General features: G+C 49.8%; 2 protein-coding genes across 10 annotated transcripts in view; one reads left to right on the top strand and one right to left on the bottom strand.

The window, feature by feature from the left end:
- The window catches only part of MTCH2 (mitochondrial carrier 2), a 212,069-nt gene that overhangs the window by 131,163 nt on the left and 63,032 nt on the right, over positions 1-17,874 (top strand). Inside the window, exons 12-13 of one of the 3 annotated variants that reach the window (XM_065594496.1) lie at positions 15,929-16,004; positions 16,257-16,374. The exons of 1 other annotated variant lie outside the window; for it this stretch is intronic. In XM_065594496.1, the coding sequence (XP_065450568.1) occupies positions 15,929-16,004; positions 16,257-16,343 (163 nt within the window). In that variant the 3' untranslated portion in view covers positions 16,344-16,374. Of the gene's footprint in view, positions 1-15,928; positions 16,005-16,256; positions 16,375-17,874 lie in introns of those variants that run through there. One more of the 3 variants, XM_065594493.1, reaches the window with a different exon arrangement.
- The window catches only part of LOC112061633 (glycine N-acyltransferase-like protein 3), a 52,683-nt gene that overhangs the window by 3,872 nt on the left and 30,937 nt on the right, over positions 1-17,874 (bottom strand). For 5 of the 7 annotated variants that reach the window (XM_065594480.1, XM_065594475.1, XM_065594476.1 and 2 more), the window contains 2 exons: positions 17,322-17,709; positions 13,308-15,305 (listed from right to left, as the gene is read on the bottom strand). In XM_065594480.1, coding sequence (XP_065450552.1) covers positions 15,069-15,305; positions 17,322-17,709 — 625 coding nt within the window. In that variant the 3' untranslated portion in view covers positions 13,308-15,068. Of the gene's footprint in view, positions 1-13,307; positions 17,710-17,874 lie in introns of those variants that run through there. The other 2 variants (XM_065594477.1, XM_065594482.1) reach the window with 2 other exon arrangements.

Here is a 17,874-nt window from a genome sequence, read left to right as displayed (position 1 = left end):
CATCTCCCTTCAACAGTTGTGCAACCCAATATTCTACATAGCTTGTAAACTGTTGCCCGTACAAACATCTTGCAATAGCCATGATGGTCAGCTAGCTCGACAGCTAGTTCTTAGCTCTTGGTAGACCATTGTGACACACTGTACCACAATGTTCACCACTTTTACAAGACTAGGATAAATTTTGTACAAAGTATGCCTTGTGAGGTATCACAGGAAAACTCATAATTTGCTGATAATTATTGTAACGGTAAAATATGTGTGGCAACATTATAGGTAACGTTATAAGATTGTGCTGTATGATGTTTGTGATGTTATCTGATTAAAATATAACCATATAGATCATTGTTGCAACCACTGTTATATATTTGCAAAAACTCTTGTACAAAATGTGGCATGTAAGATGTCTATGAAAAGGTTATGATTTGCTGAATATGATTATGCTATCTGTATGCACCTATCATTTTTGTATTTGAAGTTATGAGTATTGGCTCTATACCTGGATTTCAACTGTTTGCTCCTGGGGTAACACCCACAAGGTATTTAGTCTGCACATCTTGGAGGGACTATTCAAATTAAGGTTTTAGAGTAGCAGCCATGTTAGTCTGTATCCACAAAAAGAACAGGAGTCCTTGTGGCATCTTAGAACCTAACAAATTTATTTGAGCATAAGCTTTCGTGGGCTACAGCCCACTTCATCAGATGCACAGAATGGAACATATAGTAAGAAGATATATATAGATACAGAGAACATGAAAAAGTGGAAGTAGCCATACCAACTGTAAGAGGCTAATTAATTAAGATAAGCTATTATCAGCAGGAGAAAAAAAACCTTTTGTAGTTATAAACAAGATGGTCCTTTTTAGACAGTTGACAAGACGGTGTGAGGATACTTAACATGGGGAAATAGATTCAATATGTGTAATGACCCATATTAAGTGGCTCATCAAGAAACACTTAACCGACAGTTGACCATGGGAGACCATGTACACTGAATGGACTGTCCTGCAAATGTGCTGTCTGGGTATAGGTAATGATTTCCTGCTGTGAGTAATCAACATTCTGCTTGGACATGTGACTTGCCCATATCATTCCATACCCCATCTTTTAATTTTCTACTAGCTGTGCTGAGGGCTTTGTTTGAAACAATGGGTTTCCCTCCACATGGCAGAAGCTATAAAAGGCCCTGGAAACAACTCCATTTTGCCTCTTTCCAGCTCAAAACTCTGGACTAAGGACATCTAACCAAGGGACTGAGGTCCTTCCAATGATTTGGAAGTAACCAGAGACTTATCAAGCCAGCAGTTTATTCCATCACTGCTACAAGCCTGAACCAAGAACTTTGCAGTTATTGTACTTATTTGATTCCTTGAACCAATTTTAACTCTCACCATTTCCTTTCTTTCTTTCTTTGAATATACCTTTAGATTTCAGATACTAAAGGACTGGCAACAGTGTGATTTTTGAGTAAGATCTGAGTTGTATATTGACCTGGGCATGGTCCTTTGGATCAGAAGAACCTGTTATTTGATTAAATTGGTTTTAAAGAATCACTCATCTATAAGTCTAGTGTTTTTGGTGGCGATACAAGGACTGGAATGCTTAAGGAAACTGCTGTTCTGACTTCTTGTTAGCCAGTGTGGGGAAACAGAAATTGACTTTTGTTGCTGGTTTGGTATATCTCATGAGAGAATAGCCGACAGCTTTGGGGCGTATCTGCCCTATTTCTTAGCAGTTAGTCCTGAATTTGGTGTCTCAGTTGTGACCCACAAAAGGCTCGGTTACAATGTTACTAAGGCATATTTCAAATCTGGGGAAGCCGCCCAAATCAGTTCTTCAGAGACAAACAGGGAAATTGACATGTCAGTCAGGTGTCAACAAAATCAACTGGACTATATCACTAAGTTAAGCGGCCATTCTTTGACAGGAAGAAGGATGTGGGTGAGAAATTTACATCTTGGCAAACAGACTCGCTGGTGCCTGAACCCCAGCTGGAGGTGATTCTCAAAGAGGAGCTAAAGGTATAAAAATGAGGAACAGAGGCCCCAAATCACCTCTCTCTCTCCTCATCTCTCCTCATGGCATCAACAACGTTTGAAAGACAAAGGAAGCATCACTGAACTGGGGGAGTTGTCCTGGCTGAAAGAATCCAGCCAGACAGTTGTGAATACACGGCGAGAGAAATCCATTTGCTTTAAGTTCACTTAGCTTGTAAAGTTAGGTATTAGTCTGCATTTTAACTTTTATTTCTTTGTAACCGATTCTGACTTTTATGCCTCATTACTTGTAATCACTTAAAATCTCTCTCTCTCTCTGTAGTTAATAAACTTGTTTTGTTGTTTTATCTACGCCAGTGTGTTTGGATTGAAGTGTTTGGGACCCTCCATTTGAGATATCAAGATTTGTGCATATCATTTTCTATTAATGAAATGATGGACTTTCTATGACTTTGTATTGTCCAGAAGGAGAGAGCTGGGCAGTACAAGACGCATATTTCTGGAGACAAGTCTAGGACTGGGAGTTTGCTAGTGTCACTCTGCAACATAATTCAGGAGTGGCTGATTAGAATCACTCATATTCATCTGGGAGTGATTTTGCATGGTAGAGGCCACGTGTGAACAGACCAGGAGTGGTTGCTCTCACAGCGAAGCAGTGTAAAAGGCTCCCTAGATTGGAGAGCTGAGGGGACACAGCTGTCCATCGGTCCAGATTGTACCCTGAGGAATGTCACTGTCACACAAGACCCCATCAGTGTAATAGTGAGAAAATGGTTGTTGGACATGTAACATACCTGCTTGGGCGTGTTTGGGCACATCTGCGTCCCGTCGCCTCCTGGCATTGACGCCCTAGGCCTAGCCACTGGCTCTTCCAAATGCATCTCCTCTGGGCCCTCTTGCCTGGATAGTGCGTCTGCCCCCATGACATGTTGAGTCTTCATCTCATGCCTTTGGAGGGCTGTACTCCAGCTTACCAACCAAGAGTTGGTGCCTTTGGTTCTGTGTAGCCACGCTAAAGGGGGGCAGTCAGTCAGTACCCAGCACCTCTGGTTGAACGGGTAGGATCTTAGCTGTCGGACAACCCACAGTTGCTGAGCATTCATGTTCTATAACGGCATCATTCCATTCACTTGGAGTCCGTTTTCTGCTCAGAAAGGGATGGGATGCTGCTCGGTGCCCTCCCCTGCTGGCATCAGCAGTGCTCCCAAGCCTGTGTTGGATGCGTCAGTGCACAATTCAAATACCTGGCCAGAGTCCGGCTTTGCCTTTCCCGACAGAATTTGTTTTACATCTTCAATGCCCCATTCTGCACTTTGACACCTTTACACTTAGACCTGCGCCTTTGTGTCTCTTCAGCACCATTCCCAGGTGATCCTTATGCTCTGGCAAGGAATTGCTGAAGACTGCAAAGTCCTGTCACCGAGCCACTTAATTTGCAAGCCTTTGAAAGGTGGCTCCAGCACTTATTAGCCCAAATGGTAATACTTTAAGCTCAGAAAGTCCCAAATTGGTTAGGAAGGCACATTTTATTCTTCATATCACTATCCTAAGGCGATGTGCCAGTATCTCTTTGCTAAATCCAGGCTGTTCGGGTCTCTGTCAGAGCCCCACCTCCTCCTGCACTGTGATTCAGGGTCTCTTGATTGAGATACCCCACCACGTCTGTAGCCACCCTCTGGCAAGGGCACTCTTTGTCACGTACCTACAGGGTCTGATCTATGCTCCAGCCTGTAACCAGTCCCCTGAGAGCAATTCCTTTAGTGTGTGTGCTGAGCCACAGGGACCCACACAGTTCCACAGGGGCAGGCCTGTGGCCTCCACAACTCTGAATCTGGGCCTTCACCACCAGCGACCCCGTCTCCCTGTAGCAAATCCAGCCAAAGCCAGACTCCTGCAGGAGACTTGTACTGGGCCCCTTCAGGCCGTGATGCTCCCTGTGAGGTTCTGCAGCGACAGTGGGCAGCCTGAGCAAAACAAGGATGAGTCACCTGGCTGCAGGAGGTGAGCATCCTTACGTCAGTGCAGAGCGACAGGGGCTCGGCCAGCATTCAGTCCCCCCGGTGTGAGGGGTCCACCCAGCCAAGCTGCTGTCTCCATCTGTCAGTCCCAGGGCAGAGCTGCTGTGTCTCTGTGAGCCACGGTCTAATCACCCCTTGTGACAATGCGGTTCTGGTGGAACCCAACTGAGAGTGCCAACTCAGGACAAATTGCTCAAATAGGGCAGTTACAGCCCAAGGCTGGGGTTTTTTCCAAACCAAACCAGCCAGACTAAGAGGACTTCAGTCTCACCCCACTGGCTAACTGCAAGTCTCACAAGCAATCTCCTTAGACACTCCAGTTTCCCAGTATTACCACCAGTACCACTCGTTATGGGGACAAATGGTTATGAAAACCAATACCCCAGTAAAAGAAAAAGGTTCTCCTGATCCCAAAGGACCAAGCCCCAGACCCAGGTCAATATACAAATCAGATCTTACCCACAAATCACGCTGTTGCCAATCCTTTAGAATCTAAATCTAAAGGTTTATTCATAAAAGGAAAAAGATAGAGATGAGAGTTAGAATTGGTTAAATGGAATCAATTACATACAGTAATGGCAAAGTTCTTGGTTCAGGCTTGCAGCAGCGATGGAATAAACTGCAGGTTCAAATCAAGTCTCTGGAATACATCCCCCGCTGGGATGGGTCCTCAGTCCTTTGTTCAAAGCTTCAGCTTGTAGCAAAGTTCCTCCAGAGGTGTGAAGCAGGATTGAAGACAAGATGGAGATGAGGCATCAGCCTTATATAGTCTTTTCCAGGTGTAAGAACACCTTTGTTCTTACCGTGGAAAATTACAGCAACATGGAGTCTGGAATCCATGGGCCAGTCCCTGCATACTTTGCTGAGTTACAAGGCGTATCTGCCTTTTCTCAATGGGTCCATTGTATAGCTGATGGTCCTTAATGGGCCATCAAGCAGGCTAGGCAGAGCTAATCTCAGCTTGTCTGGGATGTCACCCAGAAGCATAGCATAAGTTTGCCATACAGACAGTATAGAGCCAATATTCATAACTTCGACTACAAAAGTGATACACACATATAGACAGCATAATCATAACCAGTAAACCATAACCTTGTCCTAGACACCCCATTTGACCCCCTTTATACAAGATTTGGGTGCCACTACAGGACCTTGGTTGCAACAATGATCTATATGGTCCCAGATTATATCAATAACGTCACACCCCCAACGCAAAATTGATGCAGGAAGGGATGTCACAAACATCGCTGACTGCATCCTAAGAGCTCTCCACTCTGGACAATGCATCAGCTACAATATTTTCCTTTCCCCTTATGTGGACTATATCCATTTCATACTCCTGAAGGGCTAAACTCCAACGCAGCAATCTGGAGTTGTTGCCCTTGGCCCTGTGCAGCCAGACCAGAGGGGCATGATCACTCAACACAGTGAATTTTTTATTGTACAAATAGGGCTTAAGTTGCTTGACAGCCCAGACAATGGCATAACATTCCTTTTCAATGGTAGCGTAATTTTGCTCAGTGAGGGACAATTTCTTACTTAGATATGCCACGGGATGTCTCTTCCCTCCTTCCCCCTCTTGCATCAGCACTGCCCCCAGCCCAATATTGGAAGCGTCTGTACATAGTAAAAAAGGCTTTTCAAAATCTGGGCTGGCCAAAACAGGCTCTTTGGCCAAAGCGCTCTTTATGCTTTGAAAACCCTGCTCACAGGCCTCCGTCCACAGCACCCGGTCTGGTTTTTCCTTTTTCGTCAGGTCTGTGATGGGAGCAACAATGTCGCTGAATCCCTGCACAAATCTCCTGTAATAGTTGGCCAGACCAATGAAGGATTGGACCTGCTTTTTAGTTCTAGGGGTTGGCCAGTTTTTAATGGCCTCTACCTTTACAGGCTCTGGGCGCAGTTGCCCATTGCCCACCCTGTGCCCCAGGTAGGTCACCTCAGCAGCTCCCATTCTGCATTTAGAAACCTTAACCGTTAGATTGGCCTCCCTGAGCCGGTGCAGCACAATCCCTATGTGGTTCAGGTGATCTTGCCACGAACTGCTGAATACGGCCAGGTCATCTATATAGGCCCTCGCAAAAGATTCTAACCCCCGTAGGACCTCATTTATAAGTCTCATGAACGTAGCCCCTGAATTTCGCATCCCAAAGGGCAGCACTTTGAACTCATATAAGCCCGATTCCACTATGAAAGCGGATTTTCCTTGTGCCTCGGCATCTAGGGGTATTTGCCAGTACCCCTTAGTCAGGTCCAGGGTGCTTATAAACCTTGCCCCTCCCAGTGTATCCAGTAGATCCTCTATTCTGGGTGTGGGGTCAGGCTGGTGATAGCATTTAGCTTCCTGTAATCCACACAAAACCTCATGGTCTTATCCTTTTTTGGCACCATCACAATGGGAGAGGCCCAGGGGCTCTGGGATCTGGTGATTATTCCCATTGTCAACATGCTCTCCACCTCTTCCTGGATCTGTCTTTGCATCTCTCCCTCGGCCCTGTAAGCTCTGCTAGGGGCTGGGCGGGGACCCACCGTCTGAATGGAGTGTGTCATCCTATCTGTGAGCCCTGGCCTATTGGAGAAAGTTCGCTTATGGTGTTTTAACAGCATCAGCAATTCCTTTCTTTGAGGGGGGGTTAAATCCTCCCCCATCTCAATGCTCTCGAGAGGCGTCTCCTCCTGGCTTTCAGCAACCATGTCAATTAAAGGGGCGGACCCTGCCTCTTCCTCAGCATAACAGATTGTGTTCACATTTACCTCCCTTGCATGGTAGGCCTTCATTCTGTTCACATGTACTGTCTGCACACTTCCCTGGACCTGGGGCTTCCTCACATCATAGGTAACCTCATTAATCCTTTCCACTACCTCCATGGGTCCAGACCAAACATCTTTCATTTTGTTCTTCCGGACAGGATCTAGCACCAACACCATGTCCCCTATTTCAAACGCTCTCTCTTTAGCATCTCTGTCATACCAGGTTTTCTGTGTATCCTGGCTCTCTTTCAGATTCTGCTCAACCAACTTCATCATCTCCTGCAAACTCTCCTTGAATTGAGCCACATACTCGGCCACCGGCTGCTCTGCCTCCTCCACATTACCTTCCCACGAGTCACGAACCAAATCTAGGGGCCCCCGGACCTGCCTCCCATAGAGCAGTTCAAATGGAGCAAACCCTGTAGACTCTTGGGGCACACTCCTGTATGCATACAATAGATATGGCAGCATAACATCCCAGTCATTCTGGCGTCTATCCACATACATTTTCAACATAGACTTCAGGGTTCCATTGAACCTCTCCACTAGACCATTAGTCTGGGGGTGGTAGGGAGCAGCTTTCAGGTGCTTCACCCCACATAACTCCCACAACTGTTTGAAAACCACAGACATAAAGTTAGACCCACGGTCCGACAATATTTCCTTGGGAAAACCCACTCTGCTAAAAATAGAGAACAAGGCCACTGCCACCGTCTCTGCCTCGATATTAGCCAAGGCTACAGCCTCCGGATATCTGGTAGCAAAATCTACCAACACCAGGATGTATTTCTTCCCATTTCTGGAAGGTTTTGGGAGTGGCCCCACAATATCCACAGCTACTCTGGCAAAAGCCTCCCCAATAATGGGCAGAGGCTGGAGGGGCACCTTGCTAGGCCCCCTTAACCCCTTACGCTTCTGGCACAGCTCACAGCTCCTGCAGTAATCTCTCACTGACCCCGAAAGGTGAGGCCAGTAGAAATTCTGCTCTAGCCTGTCACACGTTTTGCCTATACCCAGATGACCTGCAAAGGGACTATCATGAGCCAACTTCAACAAATCATTGCGGTAACTCTCAGGTACCACAAGCTGTTTGCGAGCTGCTGCTTGGGAATGCTTCTTTCCCCTAGGTGGTTCCCTATACAACAGCCCATCCTGCATAAAAAACCTGCCTCTCTCTTCACAGGCCGGGACCTGACTCTGAGCATCATTCCTGGCCCTCTCTAGAGATACATCACTCTGCTGAGCCACAATAAATTCACTCTGGGTTTTGTTTGGATTCAGAATCATCTCTGATATTTCAGACAAACCCTCACCTGATCCATCTTGAGAGGCACTCTCTGTCTGTTTGCTGCCCCCCTCACTGCCATCGGGCAGGGTATCTGCCACAGCCCCAAATTCTTTCTGTGACCTGGTCACTACATTCACTTGGCCAGGCGCCCTCAATATGTTATTTCCTACCAACACATCAGCCGGAATCAAATCCCGGACAGCAGCCTTCACATCCCCTTTAAAGCCATCCCACTCCAGGTGGATTCTAGCCATCGGCAGGTTCACAGAATACTCGGATAACGCCACTACCGTCACATACTCCCCCGGCAGCATGTCCTCCGGCTTCACCAGATGTCCCTTGACTATAGTTACATCCGAGCCAGTGTCTCGCCATCCTGTGCATTCAACATCATTGACCTTTGCCTCCATGATAAACCTCTCACTCCCCTGCCATGCCTCAGTCCTGACATAACTGGTGAGCTTATCACCTCCTCCCATGCCACTGGAGACGATGGGGTTAACATTAGCTACTGCTGTGCTTGCACCTGAACTTAAGGTGGAGCTGTTGTGGCTTGGTTCAGCCTGAGTGCTCAGGGTAATGGAGTTGGCATTTATCGTGGCATTTGGGGTTGCTGGCTTTGGGCTGCCCTTCAGGGTGGGGCAATCTGGTCTCATGTGGCCCAGCATACCACAGTGATAGCATGTAACCTGTTCCGTCCTGGGATGAGAGTTCCTTCCTTCCGGGCCCCCTTGAACTCCTCTAGAAGAGTCAGGGACAGATTTACTTTTAAATCCTTCCCTCCTCTTGAACCGGGGAGAATGGTGATTAGTTTTCCCCGGGGTTTTACACCCTTCTCGAGCCCTGTTTTGGGTATGGGCATCCGCAATCTCTGCTGCCCGTAGGACTGACTCAGGGTCCCTGTCACACACAGCTGCTCTCACATGGTCAGGCACAATATCTAAGAACTGTTCCAACGTTATTAAATCCAGCAATTTTTCAAAACTCCCATGCGCCTTGGCTCCCACAACCCACTTTTTAACAAAACCCATCAGCTTATGAGCACATTCTACAAAAGTACAATCCTTAGGCATTTTAAACTCTCTAAACTTAACTCTGTAAGATTCAGGAGTAACCTTGAATCGCCTTAACACAGAATCTTTAAACCGCCCATAATCTAAGGCTTCTTGTTCCCCCAAGTCATTAAATACCTCCCTGGCTTTTCCAGTCAGTCTGGTCAGCAGGACAGGCATTCGCTGACCCTCAGGGATCTGGTACAGATTGCAGAGGCGTTCAAAGGTAGACAAAAACTCCTCTATATCCTCAGTATCATTGTAAATGGGACACATCCTTTCCCAGTTTTTCTCATGGCGGGGGGGAAGTGGAGTACCAGGTGGGGATGACTTTCTCCGCTCTTCCAGTACTTGGAGCTGAAGTCTGGCCGTCTCCTGTTCCATCTTGTGAGTCTCCTGCTCCATCCTGTGAGTCTCCTGCTCAGCAGCGAGCAGCTCTAGACGTCCCTTACGAGCTCTCTCTTCTCTCTCATCAGCCTCCTTCTTTCTTTGATCGGCTTCTTTCTCTAACTCTGCTATTTTTTGCTTCTCCAGCAATCGAAGATCTGCTAGCTTCTGTTCATGCTCAAATTGCAGTTTACTTGTCGCCCTTTGCACTCTAATTTTTTCTGCCTCTTCTGCAGCCTCAGGTAAGGGCTGTGCTCTTGCCCCCGGATCACTGGCTATTAGCAGATTTCTCAATTCTTCCTTTCTGGCTTTCTTTCTAAAGCTTATCCTCTTTTCTGAACACAAATTTTCCAGGGCTTTTTTCCCAAGTCCCTCATATGCTCTTTGCTCAGCCATTGCAGCAGCTCTTTAACCAACCAAAACTCTCAATCCCAAAATTCAAATTTGGATAGCGTGGGGTTCTGACCCAAAGCTTGATTGACCTGGTTCTGTGGATCCAAGCACGACTACGCCACTGTGACAATGCGGTTCTGGTGGAACCCAACTGAGAGTGCCAACTCAGGACAAATTGCTCAAATAGGGCAGTTACAGCCCAAGGCTGGGGTTTTTTCCACCTCTAAGGCAAACCAAACCAGCCAGACTAAGAGGACTTCAGTCTCACCCCACTGGCTAACTGCAAGTCTCACAAGCAATCTCCTTAGACACTCCAGTTTCCCAGTATTACCACCAGTACCACTCGTTATGGGGACAAATGGTTATGAAAACCAATACCCCAGTAAAAGAAAAAGGTTCTCCTGATCCCAAAGGACCAAGCCCCAGACCCAGGTCAATATACAAATCAGATCTTACCCACAAATCACGCTGTTGCCAATCCTTTAGAATCTAAATCTAAAGGTTTATTCATAAAAGGAAAAAGATAGAGATGAGAGTTAGAATTGGTTAAATGGAATCAATTACATACAGTAATGGCAAAGTTCTTGGTTCAGGCTTGCAGCAGCGATGGAATAAACTGCAGGTTCAAATCAAGTCTCTGGAATACATCCCCCGCTGGGATGGGTCCTCAGTCCTTTGTTCAAAGCTTCAGCTTGTAGCAAAGTTCCTCCAGAGGTGTGAAGCAGGATTGAAGACAAGATGGAGATGAGGCATCAGCCTTATATAGTCTTTTCCAGGTGTAAGAACACCTTTGTTCTTACCGTGGAAAATTACAGCAACATGGAGTCTGGAGTCCATGGGCCAGTCCCTGCATACTTTGCTGAGTTACAAGGCGTATCTGCCTTTTCTCAATGGGTCCATTGTATAGCTGATGGTCCTTAATGGGCCATCAAGCAGGCTAGGCAGAGCTAATCTCAGCTTGTCTGGGATGTCACCCAGAAGCATAGCATAAGTTTGCCATACAGACAGTATAGAGCCAATATTCATAACTTCGACTACAAAAGTGATACACACATATAGACAGCATAATCATAACCAGTAAACCATAACCTTGTCCTAGACACCCCATTTGACCCCCTTTATACAAGATTTGGGTGCCACTACAGGACCTTGGTTGCAACAATGATCTATATGGTCCCAGATTATATCAATAACGTCACACCCCTCCTGTCTCCTCTCGGGCTGTCGTCCTCCCCCAGCAAAGCATGCTGGGTTCACATGGTCAGCCTGCTGGGTCTTCCGCTACGTCTTGATTGGTCAGTCCTTGGGGTTCCCATTGTCCTCTCGGCTCCTCCATTGACGTGGGTCGGTTTCCGCCAGTCTGGTAACGCCCATGCGCACCACCCCAGACAGGTCCATGACACACACAGCTCATGTCTCCTGCTCTGCCCCAGGAGCAGCATTTGAACCCTTCTGCACCCACTGGGGAGCGGCACCAAAGTGGTAAGTACCGAGTCATACAGACAGTTCATTAAACTATTTCAGTTTCCACTTGTCAGCCCCCGATACATGACCAAGGAGTGGTACACCCAGGTCCATGGGTGCTGCAGCATTTGTCTGCTCAGGGAACTAGGATGTGGCTTTGCTTAGTAGGGGCTGGGCTTGTACCACCTCTCCCAACCTTGGGCCATAGAGGAGCTGTCACCAGGCAGGGACGGGCACCATGCAGGAGCTGTCACCAGGCAGGGACGGGCACCATGCAGGATTCTGCTGCCTCTCTGAACTGTACAAACAAGGTTGTTAGAGGGCTTCTTTTTTTACCCACTTACTTCCCTGGTTCTTCTCGCATGAACAGAGAGCAACAATACCCGAAGTTTGAAGGTGCAAACAATTCGATGTCTATTGGGGTGAACTTGTAGCTAGAAATGATTTTAATTTTTTTCTCAGTGTCCCCCTTCCCAGCTCTGACGCCACAGAGCCTTGCCTGTGTCCCTGTTCCCATTCCCTGTTCCCATTCCCTCCCTTAGCAAAACATTATTCCAATTCCCCTGCCCATTCCCTGTTTCTATCCCCCCTTACTTCCTGATTGACTGCAGAATATAAAAACTTGAGTTCTGCTTAGCCAGACCTTAACCAATTATTTTAATGAAATTTAACTAACCAATTTAAACATATTGTAACATGATTTAACCAATTATATCCTACCACCTTAATTGGTTTACACCCAACAAAATTTATTATACAGCAGACAGACACAATCACAGAACCAAACAGAGATTACACGGACAAACAATAGGGAAGTGATAGAACAACACAGAATTGAGGATTTCACACCCCAACTATTGATGAGTTCTTGTCAGACAGGATGCTATCAAACTAAGTTTTTTTTTTTTTTAATCTTCTAGGCTCTTCCCTTTCTCTGGAGGTGAAAAATTGGATCACCTTTTTAACAGCCTGTGATGATGCAGTACTGGCAGACCCCAACTGAGAGTGCCAACTCAGGACAAATTGCTCAAACAGGGCAGTTACAGCCCAAGGCTGGGGTTTTTCCACCTCTAAGGCAAACCAAACCAGCCAGACTAAGAGGACTTCGGTCTCACCCCACTGGCTAACCGCAAGTCTCACAAGCAATTTCCTTAGACACTCCAGATTCCCAGTATCACCACCAGTACCACTCGCTATGGGGACAAATGGTTATGAAAACCAATAGTATGGCTGTGCTCGCAGCTCGCCCCCTGCCCCTCGCGCAGGCTCCTGTGGCTCCCCTCTTCCCAAGACACTTGGCAGCCTCTTGCGCTCCCTGGCCCTGCAGCGCCTCCCCTCCCATGTCACGCTTGGCTGGAGCGAAATCACAGGTTGCAGCCTCCCAGAATAGACCCAGGCCTGTTCGGGTGTGACAGCCGGTCCCTGCCCGCCTGCAGTACAGCTGGGACTTGGTGGGGTGGGGGGGGGAGTTCTGCCCTCCTGAATCAGCCCTCCCCACCCCCTCGGGAGTATTGCCCGTGGCCATCTCACTAGGGAGCGTCAGCTCTGTCCCCAGGAGAAAGGCTGCTCCCCTGGTGCCCATCTGCCCCGCTGTAGTGTTGGGGGCAGGGGCAGGAAGCTCTGGCCAGGGGGGAATGGACAGGGGGCAGCTGGGGATCCTGGGACCTGACTGAGCTGCCTGGCTCAGGGCCCGTTAAAGCCACGTAGCCCAGAAGGGCTCAGACAGGAAGTGGAGCTGGGGAGGCCAGGGAGGTTCTGGGAACAGGCTGCGGTGGCCGGCAGGGGGTGACCCAGCTGCTGCCCCCCGGGCGACTGGTTGCTGCAGAGGCCGTGGTGGGGAGCAGCTTGAGCTGTGTTTGCAGGCTCGGAGCAGGGCTGTGTCTGTGCCGGAGCATGGTGGGCTTGTGGCCCAGTCCTGTGGGGTCCCATGCGGAGCGGATAAAACACACGACCAATGTGGTTGCAAGCTGAATCTGAATTCTGTTTATTACAAGCTTTCTTTTATAGTTTTTCTCAACATTACATAACACAATTAGGCTATAATCACACATCTACGGATTGGACAAGAAGGAGAATCATGTGTTTATCACATGTATAGCCCCACACCGATTGGTTCAACCGTTCCTTACATAAGGCCATGATTTATCACCTTGTTTACCTCATCTTATATAATCCCTAGACCACCAGGGGGCCTTACATAAGGCCATGATTTATTACCTTGTTTACCTCATCTTATATAATCCCTAGACCACCAGGGGGCGCCTTTGTCTTACAAGGCCATGAGCCATTGCCTGGCAAGTGTCCCATCATGACCCTTTTCTCCTCATGGAACTTTCCATTAGGTTGGCGTAAGGATGATACATTCCCACACCTCCCCCCTTTTCCTTAAATAAGGAACTTATTAAGAAACGTAATATTACGTAAATGCCCACGAAAACCATCGGGGTGTAAATAAGGATAGCCAATAAGACATGTTTTAAAGGGATTCGATGGGGTGGCCATGGACAAGCAAAAAGGCTTCTTGGCCTATCTGGTTCGCCCAGGTGACCCAAACATTTTGTTGTGGGTTAACAAAAGGTACAGAGTTTGGACATACAAAGACCCCTGCTCCTATAATAAGGAGTCCGAACAAATAGAAGTACAGCATTATTAGGTGTTTAGGCTGTGACAAACAACAAGTGCAGGTCCGGTGTCGCGGGGTCGTTGTCCGGCTTCTGCGTGGCGGCGGCGGGCTCTTTAGCAATTTGTGTCTTGAGCCACGGCTGGAGGGATCTTATCCGGTGGTTTTTTCCTATATGTCCTTTCAATGTTAGATAAGCCTGGCTCCGCCATTCTTTCCAACCTATTCCGCAACTGCTCACCCTGCCCCGGGAACTCTGCCCGGAACTTTGGGGTACAAACATTATTGGTGACAGGAAAGCCGGGCTGGTTCAGGGCTCGCAATGTGTGGGACTGCGGGGGATGGCTCTCACCAGCCAAATGGGACAACTGATTTAGCATGTCCTGTAGCTGAAGGCCCTGTTTGTACATTTCCGCCCGAAATTCTTGTAACTTATCCCCTTCTGGGCTTGAGACCTTCATTTTATCCGCGGGGTCGTCCGGTAACGGGACGATACTAGGATCAGCTTCGGGTGCACTGGGGATGAGTGGTATGATAGTGTCCTCACCCCCAAAGAACTTACGGGCTTCCACCGGCAACACATAAGGCGGCTCCCCTTTTGGCCGAAAGAGGTCATTAATGGCCGACTGGACCTCGGCTTCTGCTGCAAGCGTCTCTATTAGTTTCTTAGGGCTTGTCTATACTTACCGCGCTGGTTCGGCGGCAGGCAATCGAACTTCTGGGTTCGATTTATCGCGTCTAGTCTGGACGCGATAAATCGAACTCAGAAGTGCTCCCCGTCGACTCCGGTAATCCTGCTTGCCACGAGGAGTACGCGGAGTCGACGGGGGAGCCTGCCTGCCGGGTCTGGACGGCGGTAAGTTCGAACTAAGGTACGTCGACTTCAGCTACGTTATTCACGTAGCTGAAGTTGCGTACCTTAGTTCGATTTGGGGGTTTAGTGTAGACCAAGCCTTAGATTTGCACCATATTTGGCTCAATGACACGGCCTCCTTGTTGCCTTGAGAGACCGACTCCCAGAGGTCAGAGCCTAGACTTTCCCAGACTGCCTTATCAAAGACAGTATCAGAAGTAACAAAAAACCCGCGTCTCTGCCCCATTTCAACGAACGGGACAACGCATCAGAGGGAAGCTTCTCTCCCCACTTTTCAGCGATGCGTAATAAAAAATTATGCACTGTCTTCTCCTTTGCAGACAAATCAGAGCCCATTTTATTAAATGCAGCCGCTCACCTGTGAGCTCACGAACGTCTCTCTCGGACGACCAGGAGCCGGTATCCTCCGGTACCTCCTGCCGCGGCTGCCACCTCCGCCTTTTCTCACCGAACGCTTCAGTCGGCTGCCTCGATGTCCAAGCCGAATCACGTCGGGGTCACCATTTGTGGGGTCCCATGCGGAGCGGATAAAACACATGACCAATGTGGTTGCAAGCTGAATCTGAATTCTGTTTATTACAAGTTTTCTTTTATAGTTTTTCTCAACATTACATAACACAATTAGGCTATAATCACACATCTACGGATTGGACAAGAAGGAGAATCATGTGTTTATCACATGTATAGCCCCACACCGATTGGTTCAACCGTTCCTTACATAAGGCCATGATTTATCACCTTGTTTACCTCATTTTATATAATCCCTAGACCACCAGGGGGCCTTACATAAGGCCATGATTTATCACCTTGTTTACCTCATTTTATATAATCCCTAGACCACCAGGGGGCCTTACATAAGGCCATGATTTATTACCTTGTTTACCTCATTTTATATAATCCCTAGACCACCGGGGGCGCCTTTGTCTTACAAGGCCATGAGCCATTGCCTGGCAAGTGTCCCATCGTGACCCTTTTCTCCTCATGGAACTTTCCATTAGGTTGGCGTAAGGATGATACATTCCCACACAGTCCCCATGCGAGGGGACACAGCTCACTGCTACTTCCTGCCCCTTCTCCTCTCTTGCAGGCTGGCTGGTGGCCTCCCCCCCTACGCACCCAACTACTCCTCCTGGTTAGACTGCTGGAGCCAGCTGCTCAAGGAGGTACGTCCCGGCCTCGCCCTGGCCCCATAGCGCAGCGACGCCGTGTGTGGGGCAGCCGTGCCTGGCACTCATCTCAGGGTGGGGGTTATAAAAGGGCTGGGAAGCGCTGGCCCTGCTGTGTGGCTAGGAGGGCTGGTGGTGGGGAAGGGCCAGGCAGACTGGGGCCTGGGTGACAGGCAGAGGGAAGCTGCCCGGGGCAGGGCAGGGCAGGGCAGGGCACCCTGACAGCCGTCTCCTCTCCTCTCCGTGCAGGGGAACATGAACCGAGGCAACAGCCTGTTTTTCCGGAAGCTGCCTGCGGGGAAGCTGTACGTGTGGGAGGAGAAGCGGCTCTGCTGAGGCCGGAGCTGGGCCAGGAGTAGAAGCTGCCATGTCTGCTGTGTGTGTGGGGTCCTCTCCCCCAACCCAACGGCTCACTGGGTCTGCACCTGGGCCCAGCTACACGGGGAGGAGCAGCCTGTGCACTGGGGCTGGCAGGGGGCAGGTCAGTCCCAAGTTGCCTGCCCAGGGCCGAGGACGTCCATTCTGGGGGGCAGGGAGAAGAGAGGATGCTCCTTCCTGTGTTCGGGCCCAGCAGGGTTCTACGGTGGGGTCCTATGGCCGCTCTCCTCCCGCGTGTAGTGCACCATCATCAACACAAGCCCTGGCCTGGCTTTCCAGCTGCCTGCTGGCCCTGGAGCAACCGTGCAAGGCCAGCACCTTCCCCCTATCACCACAGGTGAGGTAAGGGGTGGGCCGCAGCTGGGACCTGTGGTCGGAGCCCAAGGGAGCTTGAACCAAAGCGCTGGGAAGACCAGGAACAGCTCATGGAAAGGGGACCTGTGACCACAGCCCCAGACAAGCCCCAGCCAAGCAACAAACTGCCTGGGAAAGGGAGTGGGAGAGCGCCCCCTGCTGAGCCCTCACCCTGCTCTCTTTGGGGCCAGCACTGACTTCCGGGGAGAGCGCCCCCTACTGAGCCTCTGCCCTGCTCCAGGGCATAATGGAGCATGAGCTAGTCTCCTCTACCAGCCCCGGCTTCCCAAGGGCTGACAGCTGAGCTCCCTGGTGGCTGGTCAATGTGTCCCCTTCTCAGGGGTGGCAGGTCCCTGGGCATGGCTGGGCTGTCTCATCCCCTCCCCAAGGGCTACGTGCTGGCAGACCATGGCTGTCCCCCAGAGCTGTGCGCAGGACCCTAGGCCATGTCCCCTTCTCCTCCTCTCCCCTCCCCCCGTTCTATGTGCTATGTGTGTGTGGCCATTCCCCAGAGCTGGGCGCAGGGTCCTGGGCCGAGTCCATGGCACTGGCTGACTGGGACTAGGTGAACCCAGGCCTCACCATCAGCAGGTAGATCACCCCAGGCAGGATGCGGAAGCCGAGGCGTTGCAGGATGTGCAGCGAAGGCTCATTGTGGGGGAGCACCCCGGTGTAAACAGGGAATCCGCGGGCATGCAACTGTGCCGCCAGCGTCCCCACCACGGACCTCATGTGGTGCTGGCCGCGATGCTCCGGGAGGGTGTAACCGTGCGTCAGGGCAGCCACTGGGTCGGTGAGGCACCAGGAGATGGGGGTCCCCTCAGGGCCCAGCAGGCAGGCGCTGGGGAAGTGGCGGATCAGGAGGCACAGGTACCGCAGGCTCCAGCTGTTCCCCCCAAACTTCCAGGTGTCGTTGAGCAGCGTGGCGTGGGCGGGGGACACGGGGGCCAGCCTGAGCCCCTTGTCAGGCCTGCAAGACAGGGCAGTGGGGGATGAGAGGCAGGGCAGGGTGGGGTGAGCAGATAGGGGAGCCCTGTGGGGAGGGGATCAAATCAGGCCCCGGCACATGGGGGGAAGGTGTCCCCTGGTAGGAGGGACTCAGCACAGGGGCTGTCTGACAAGGCCCAGTCCAGCC

This window comes from Chrysemys picta, chromosome 4 (genome assembly GCF_011386835.1).
Source record: "Chrysemys picta bellii isolate R12L10 chromosome 4, ASM1138683v2, whole genome shotgun sequence".
Taxonomy (NCBI): Eukaryota; Metazoa; Chordata; order Testudines; family Emydidae; genus Chrysemys; species Chrysemys picta.
This window is presented reverse-complemented; position numbering and strand designations above follow the sequence as displayed.